Below are 8,285 nucleotides of genomic sequence, written 5' to 3'. Positions count from 1 at the left end.
GAATTGAAGCTGGATCCCTGGCGCTGTGAGGCAGCAGTGCTAACCACTGTGCCATCATGTTGTGCTTTTACCAGATAGAGGAATAAAGACAGCGAAAGGAGCAGGTTCCCACTCCCCTCCAAGCCACTCACCATCTTGAGTGGAAATATATCACCATTCCTTCACTGTCACTGGGTCAAAATCCTGGAATTCCCTACCAGTACTGTGGGTGTACTTACTCCACATAGACTGCAGGGCTTTGAGAAGGCAGCTCACGACCAACATCTTGAGAGCAGCATGGGATAGGCAATAAATGCTGGCCTAGTCAGCAATGTTGACATCCTATGAATGAATAAAAAAGAATGCAACACTTGGAGCTGGCCTAACCTACACATCTTGGGACAATAAGGGACAATTTATCATGGCCAATCCACCCAACCCGCACATCTTTAGAGAGTGGGAGGAAACCAGAGCACCCGATGGAAACCCATGCAGACACGGGGAGAATGTGCCAACTCCACACAGTCACCCGAGGTAGGAATTGAATCCGTGTTCCTGGAGCTGTGAGGCAGCAGTTGAAACCACCGTGCTGCTAGGAATCCCCGACTTCTCTTCAAAGTCGTTGGTGAATGGTATCTTTTACGTGCACCTGAGGGGACAGACTGGGCCTTAGTTTAATGCCTTATCCAAAAAGAGGCACTTCCAACAGTGCAGCACTCTCTTAATACTGCAGTGGTGTGTCAGCACAGACTTCGACTCCCTGGAGTGGGACTTGAACCCACGGAAGTAAGCGTGCTGCACACACAGCCGTCACTGTTAATATAAGAGATTTCGATAGATCCAGCTCAATGCCGAGGACTCGGATACACTGAAACATCTGGTTAATACTTTTTTTTTATTAAATTAATTCATGAGATAATAAACCACCACCCTTTACATGCAGTGCATATGAGATTATAGGTACCAATACTCAAATTGAAAGGTCACAAGTGTGTTATCATGACTGCTTACACTAGCCTCAGCAAGAGGAGGCCACAGTTCTCAAAGACCTTCAGTGTGTCACACATTTTCTAGGTTGAATTACGTGGGACAAATGTGGGTAGAATGTGCCATCATGTGCTGTGCTTATGCTGCTGATATATGAATGTGCTCAGTGGTACGAAACATGGAAACCAGAAGAATGAGGAGGCCATTTGGCCCTTCGAGCCTAATCCGCCATTCATTTTGATCATGGCTGGTCATCAAACTCAATATCCTGATCCAGCCTTCCCTCCATATCTCTTGCTCCCTTTAGCCCCAAGAGCTATATCTAATTTCTTATTGAAATCACACAATAGACTAGAATGCCTCCAGTACAGAAGGAAGCCATTCGGCCCATCGAGCCTGCATCAACAACAATCCCACCTAGGTCCTATCCCCGTAACCCCACATATTTACCCTGCTAATCCCCCTGACACTAAGGGCAATTTAGCATAGCCAATCCACCTCACCCACACATCTTTGGAGTGTGGGAGGAAACCGGAGCACCCGGAAGAAACCCACAAAGGCATGGTGAGAACGTGCAAAATCCACACAGATGGTCACCCGAGGCTGGAATTAGAATCATAGAATCCTACAGTGCAGAAAGAGGCCATTCGGCCCATCGAGTCTGCACCAACCACAATCCCACCCAGGCCCTATCCTCATATATTTACCCACTAATCCCTCTAACCTATGCATCCCGGGACACTAAGGGGCAATTTAGAATGGCCAATCAACCTAGCCCGCACATCTTTGGACTGTGGGAGGAAACCGGAGCACCCGGAGGAAACCCAGGCAGACACAGGGAGAATGTGCAAACTCCACACAGACAGTGACCCGAGCCAGGATTCGAACCCAGGTCCCTGGAGCTGTGAAGCAGCAGTGCCGCATAATTGAACCCGGGTCCCTGGCGCTGTGAGGCTAATCACTGTGCCACCCAATATTTTGGCCTCAACTACTTTTTGTGGTAGTGAATTTCACAGACTCACCACCCTCTGGGTGAAGAAATTTCTCCTCACCTCAGTCCTAAAAGGTTTACCCTCATCCTCAAACTATATCGCCTAGTTCTGGACTCCCCCCCACCATCGGGAACGTTCTTTCTGAATCTACTCTGTCTAATCCTCTTAAAATTTTATAAGTTTCTATGAGATCCCCTCTCATTCTTCTAAACGCCAGTAATACAATCGTAACGACTTAGTCCTCAGTATGGTTTGCTGCTGTCATTAGCTGGGCAAGTCCATTAATGTTTTGGGTCGTTGGTTGCAAGAGAGCTCGAGTTCCCTGCGGCGTTCAAAATTTTTATCCCTTCTCAGTACATCCATAACACAAGCCTATCCACATCAGTCTCCCCTCCATGTTTAACTCTGATTTATTATATACTCACTATATTACTTATCATGGACAGTTACTGAATTGGCCGGAATTTTACCGGCAAGCCCACCTCGGAATCGGGATGGGCGAGGCTCGCAGAATGGAATTCCCCATTGGCTTCAGGTGGGATTTTATGAGCCTCGCCCAAGCAAGGTCATAAAATCCAGGCCCATGTGTTCCATACTGCTGCCCTGCCCTGTATAGCTCTTTCAGATTGAGTACTAATAAGGAGATATATTTTAGGAGAACTATGCTATTTTTTACGTTCCTGACCTTGAGGCTCAAAAAGAGCTTTGTTCAATTGCTTGTGCATTGTTTCATTGGGTCTCCCACATTAGAACCATTCAGCACAGAAAATAAGGCTATTTAGCCCATTTGATACAGTTGTGACCCCAGCTGCCCCTGGCTATTCTCCTTATTTTCTTGTGACTCTTGAACTTTCAATTTTATCCTGATGATTTCAAAAGGGTTTTTTTTTATTCACCCGTGCAACATGGACATCGCTGGCTGGCCAGCATTTATTGCCCATTCCTAGTTGCTCAAGGGCAGTTGAGAGTCAACCACATTGCTGTGGATCTGGAGTCGCGTAGGCCAGACCGGGTAAGGACGGCAGATTTCCTTCCCTGAAGGACATTAGTGAACCAGATGGGCTTTTCCGACAATCGACAATGGTTTCATGGTCATCAGTAGATTCTTAATTCCAGATTGATTTTATTGAATTCAAATTCCACCATCTGCCATGACGGGATTCAAACCCAGGTCCCCAGAACATTATCTGAGTTGCTGAATAGTCTAGCAATAATACCACTAGGCCATTGTTGGTGGGTGGGTGGGATTGCAATGTTCTCTATTCAAATTGGTGCACTGTATAATTGTGTACCTATTCTCTCAGCACCACATGATGATTTTTATAAAAGTAACTATATGCATTTACCGAAATCAGAAGGCAAAGATACAGAAGAAAAGTTAACAGAGTTGAACTAACAAAAAGCTTCATGTGTCACTACAACTCCCTTTACAATTTTTTCCGGACTCTTATTTCTTTCGGCCCAGGCTTGTATTTCTGAGTTTCATTTGACGTAACCTCAGACTGCAGCTAATGTCCATAGGCTCTGCTTGTAAATGAATTGCCGCTGTCTATCCCACAAGTACACTCACCATTGTCAAAGCACTGCGGTGGCAAGTAGGAATGACTTTGACCACTGTGCAGTCAGAGGCAGCTTGTCCATTTGCAAACATCCTCAAAGTCCCGTCGGAAAGGTTGCCAGCGTGACTTGTTTCATTCGGAAGGGAGGATTGTGAAACGGTAAAGGGAGGATGGCCAACTATAATTAAATGTAGTTCATTAGTTAGCCAACACATCCATCTTTGTGCCTTCCTATGCCAATTGAAAAGCAAAAAAAGACTCCTTACGCAATTGGATGATGCTTGACTATCAGTCAAACAGCATTTTCCCCCCAATTTTCAATCTTTTTATATCTGGTTAAAAAGAGAAATGTTTAACGAAAATGACAAAAAAAAACATTTTTTCTTTTCATGTCCTGATGACTTTTCTCCAGGGTTGCACACAGAAGTGTCCTCGAGATTGATCTTCAGTTCCTCGAGACTCAAGGCCAATCTTGGAGGGTTGACAACCTTCGGCACATTAGGGGAAGGGGGGACGACTGTTGCCAAGGTAGGACCTTGGCTGTCTTTCCACTGTGGCCACCCATATTTGAAAACTGTGACCGTTTGCAATTTAGAAAGAAAATCCCGGAGAAACCATTGTGGCTTTGTGAAGAGCCAATGGGCTGATTGTACAGCATGTCAACTCTCTGTCAATTCTCTGACTCCTTTCTGTCAGGGTGGGAGAAAGCAGCTGGTAAAATAGCCACTGTTTTAACCCTGAAAGGAAAGGAAAAAAATTCCAGTTCAGCAATTGTAAGACTTTAATCAGGCAATTGAAGTTGGCCTTTTAGAATATGAACTCCTTGATTAAGGACCAAATTGATGGGCTAATCAGGGAGCCTCTTGCTTTGTACATAACCAGGAGTGCCAGTGCCTCTGGGACTCCTGGTGTAGGCGGCTCACTGAAAGCACTCTGTATGCTGTTGTCAGACTTGTAAATAAAGGGATTTTGGTGAAGGGACTTCTGCCTCCGAGGACTTATTACAGCAATTCTTCACATTCAGCGTTGAAATTTGGCAACTGGCAGGAAGAGTGTGATTATTGGAAAAATCTAGGTGGATGAAGCCCCGTAACTATGACAACAAGTTTCAGATTTCCAAAAGGTTACAATTTCTTTTAAAAGGCGATGTAGAAAAGTTAATCACGATTTAAGACTAAACATGATATAAGCCAACAGCTTTCAGCGCAGATAGCGTCTAATTCGACCCCAGTCTGCTCAGTCTTCACAATCATTAATCATCTTTACAGCAACTGATTGATTCACTTTTAAGCAAGTTATGGATGAGGCTTCAAGGATGGTTTATGGAAGAGGTTCTTCATTCTAATTATCCTCGGTAAAGAATCATTCATTTTGTCATGTCTTAAATGTATGCCTTCTTTGAACCAGCTCTTCAGAATCCATCTCACGATCGCGTGATGTTTTCCTTTTGATAATTATTGGGGACTTTTTTGGGGGGATGGGCGTTGGGGAGGGGGCTGTTTTTGAACACTGGCTGGGGGTTGTGGGATGGAGGAAGATGTCTAACAGCCCGAAAGCTACAGGCTGGGCACAATGTTGTAGTGGCTGGTTGACCAAGCAGAACCTGGACGGGAAAACTGACATTTCCTCTGTCGAAGGACTGGTGCCAGTTCCACTCCTCACAGCTCTGAACGGAAGAAGTGGCCCCAATCAGTTACCCCTCCCCTCCTGCCATCAAAGGCTGCCGTCTCGTTGTGTAGAATTGCTTTGTTCCAAGACTTGAAAGGACGTTGATGTTTGACTTTGGTGATTATTAGGAAATGGTCCCAGTGTAACGATATAATCCAGCAATAGGAATAGGTTTGGGAGACTCCTCTCTCATTCAGTTGTCACGTAATTTGTTATAATCCTTGGGCAACCATTTCAGCCTAACATATCGGATATACTTTGCCGGCTTTTGGTCCCAGCAATACTCGGGAGATAAGAGCTTGCTGGGTTTGTGTTTCAGGAAGTAATGGTTTAAGTGGCTCTCATCGTGCCAGACCGCCTCCACCCTTTTACTTTTGTCTCTGATGATCCCCTCCAGGCAGGTCTTGGTCAGGTTGAAGACAAGACCTGGTGTCCCTCCGAAAACAGCCGCATGGTAATAGAAATCCCCCTCCTCCGGCGCGATGAAAGCGGCCGACTTGGTGCTGCGCTCGTAGGTGAATCTGTTGCGGTCGGCAGTGAAGAAGGCCGAGTGGATCTGGGCCACTGAGTCGGCCAAAGCCTCCGTCCCGAAGCGCCCCACAAAGACCTGGTCGACGTCGAAGCAGAAGAGGTAGGTGACCTCGAAGCGGATCTGATCGTGGATGAGGTCGTTGATTTGCTGCATCCGCATCATGCTGATGTCCTGCCAGCGGGACTGCTTGGGAACCTGAATCACTGTCATGTTTCGCTCGGGGGACAGCTTCAGAGTGGGCACCTTGCTGGCAATGTCCACCATCACGTAGTAGATGACCGGCTGCCCCTTCATGAAGTGCTGCTCTGCCGACTCCAGGAAGTCCTTCAGATACCTGTCGAGATACCTGGTGAAAGGAACAATGAATGTTGGTGTACTTGACAACAGGTTTTTTTTTTAAATTCCGCTCGAAATGTTATTGAAAGAAGGACACCAATTTCAAATTCTCTGAGGTCAGGTGAAATTTGAGGATTCTGGCCGCAGGGAGAGGTCATTGTGCCTCTTAAAGGACAACTGGGTAAATATTTGCAGAAAAGGAAGATATCAGGAGAGAGCATAACATTGGAACGGGCGGCACGGTAGCACAGTGGTTAGCACTGCTGCTTCACAGCTCCAGGGACCTGGGTTCGAATCCCAGCTCGGGTCGCTGTCTGTGTAGAGTTTGCACATTCTCCCCGTGTCTGCGTGGGTTTCCTCCGGGTGCTCCGGTTTCCTCCCACAGTCCAAAGATGTGCGGGCTAGGTTGATTGGCCATTCTAAGTTGCCCCTTAGTGACCTGGGATGCATAGGTTCGAGGGGTTAGTGGGTAAATATGTAGGGATATGTGGATATGTGGTTGGTGCAGACTAGATGGGCCAAATGGCCTCTTTCTGCGCTGTAGGATTCTATGAACTCATTTGGGATTGGGATAAAGTGAGAGAAGGATAGCAGGATTAGTTTAGAATTATTACAGTGCCATGAGGGAAGATAGTTTGGGATTGATACAGGGCTGTGGGGCGAGGGTAGGGCTGTGGGATTAACCTGAGATTGATACAGGGCTGTGGGGAGAGATTGGGGCAGTGGGATTGGTTTGGAATTGATAGTGGTCTATGGAGAGAGAGTGGGGCAGTGGGATTAGTTTGGAATTGATAGTGGTCTATGGAGAGCGAGTGGGGCAGTGGGATTAGTTTGGGATTGATACAGAGCTATGGGGAGAAAGTGGGGCAGTGGGATTAGTTTGGAATTGATACAGGGCTATGGGGAAAGAGTGGGGCAGTGGGATTAGTAAAGGGCTATGGGGAGTGAGTGGGGCAGTGGGATTAGTTTGGGATTGGTAGAGGGCCATGGGGGAAGAATGGGACAGTGGGATTAGTATGGGGAGACAGTGGGGCAGTGGGAGTTTGGGATTGATACAGGGCTATGGGGAGAGAGTGGGGCAGTGTGATTAGTTTGGGATTGATACAGGATTTTGGGGAAGAGTGGGGCAGTGGGATTAGTTTGGGATTGATTCAGAACTATGGAGATAGAGTGGGGCAGTGGGATTAGTTCAGGGTTGATACAGGGCTATGGGGGTGAGGGTATGGTTGTGGGATTAGTTTGGGATTGATACAAGGCTATGGGGAGAGAGTGGGGCAGTAGGATTTATTCGGGATTGATACAGGGCTATGGGGATAGGTTGGGGCAGTGGGATTAGTTTGGGATTGATAGCGGTCTATGGGGAAAGAGTGGAGCAGTGGGATTAGTTTAGGTTTGGTAAAGGGCAATGGGGAGAGAGTGGGGCAGTGGGATTATTTTGGGATTGATACAGAGCTATGGGGAGGGAATGGGGCAGTGGAATTAATTTGGGATTGATACAGGGGTATGGAAAGAGAGTGGGGAAGTGGGATTAGTTTGGGATTGGTAGCGGTCTATGGCTAGTGAGTGGGGCAGTGGGATTAGTTTGGGATTGATACAGGGACTATGGGTAGAGATTGGGGCAGTGGGATTAGTTTGGGATTGATAGCGGTCTATGGGGAAAGAGTGGGGCAGTGGGATTAGTTTGGGATTGGTAGCGGTCTATGGCTAGCGAGTGGGGCAGTGGGATTAGTTTGGGATTGATACAGGACTATGGGTAGAGATTGGGGCAGTGGGATTAGTTTGGGATTGATACAGGGTTATCGGAGGTATGAGAGCAGTGGAATTAATTTGGGATTGACGTAGGAATGTGGGTTAGATATGAATCCGCGCAGTGAGATTTCACATTGAACAAATTGGAGAACGTTGGAAGTGCAAATCTGACAATTAAAATCTCTTTCTAACTTACCGTCCGATTGCAAAAACGGTCAGGCCAATCACTGTCTCCTTGTTTCTGTAGAATTCATCGCGTTCCACCGGGTCAAAGGTCCCATCCCACATAATAGGAGCATCCCAGGAGGTCATTGTCTGCTTATCGGTGAAGGCACTTTGAACAGAACAAAAGTGTTAGCAGCTGCACTCTTAGAGAGGGGCCCTTACCAAGCATTGCTTTCTCTTAAGATAAAAGCAAAATACTGCGGATGTTGAAATCTGAAACAAGAAAAATGCTGGAAAATCTCAGCAGACCTAACAGCA

At 46.7% G+C, this 8,285-nt stretch overlaps 1 protein-coding gene across 1 annotated transcript; it reads right to left on the bottom strand.

Annotated features, from left to right (window-relative positions):
* Positions 1-885: 885 nt before the first annotated feature.
* Positions 886-8,161, bottom strand: LOC144496810 (N-acetyllactosaminide alpha-1,3-galactosyltransferase-like). The gene is made up of 2 exons (XM_078217370.1): positions 7,999-8,161; positions 886-6,063 (listed from the first exon to the last, which is right to left on the bottom strand). The coding sequence occupies exons 1-2, from the start codon at positions 8,112-8,114 to the stop codon at positions 5,379-5,381; spliced, it is 801 nt and encodes a 266-aa protein (XP_078073496.1). The 5' UTR covers positions 8,115-8,161; the 3' UTR covers positions 886-5,378.
* Positions 8,162-8,285: the final 124 nt, after the last annotated feature.

This window comes from Mustelus asterias, chromosome 8, assembly GCF_964213995.1.
Source record: "Mustelus asterias chromosome 8, sMusAst1.hap1.1, whole genome shotgun sequence".
Lineage (NCBI taxonomy): Eukaryota > Metazoa > Chordata > Chondrichthyes > Carcharhiniformes > Triakidae > Mustelus > Mustelus asterias.
This window is presented reverse-complemented; position numbering and strand designations above follow the sequence as displayed.

Coding starts and splice junctions, on each gene's coding strand:
- LOC144496810 (XM_078217370.1), bottom strand. CDS start 8,114: ATGACCTCCTGGGATGCTCCTATTATGTGGGATGGGACCTTTGACCCG. Junction 6,064..7,998: donor ACCGTTTTTGCAATCGGACG/GTAAGTTAGAAA, acceptor TCCTTTCACCAG/GTATCTCGACAGGTATCTGA.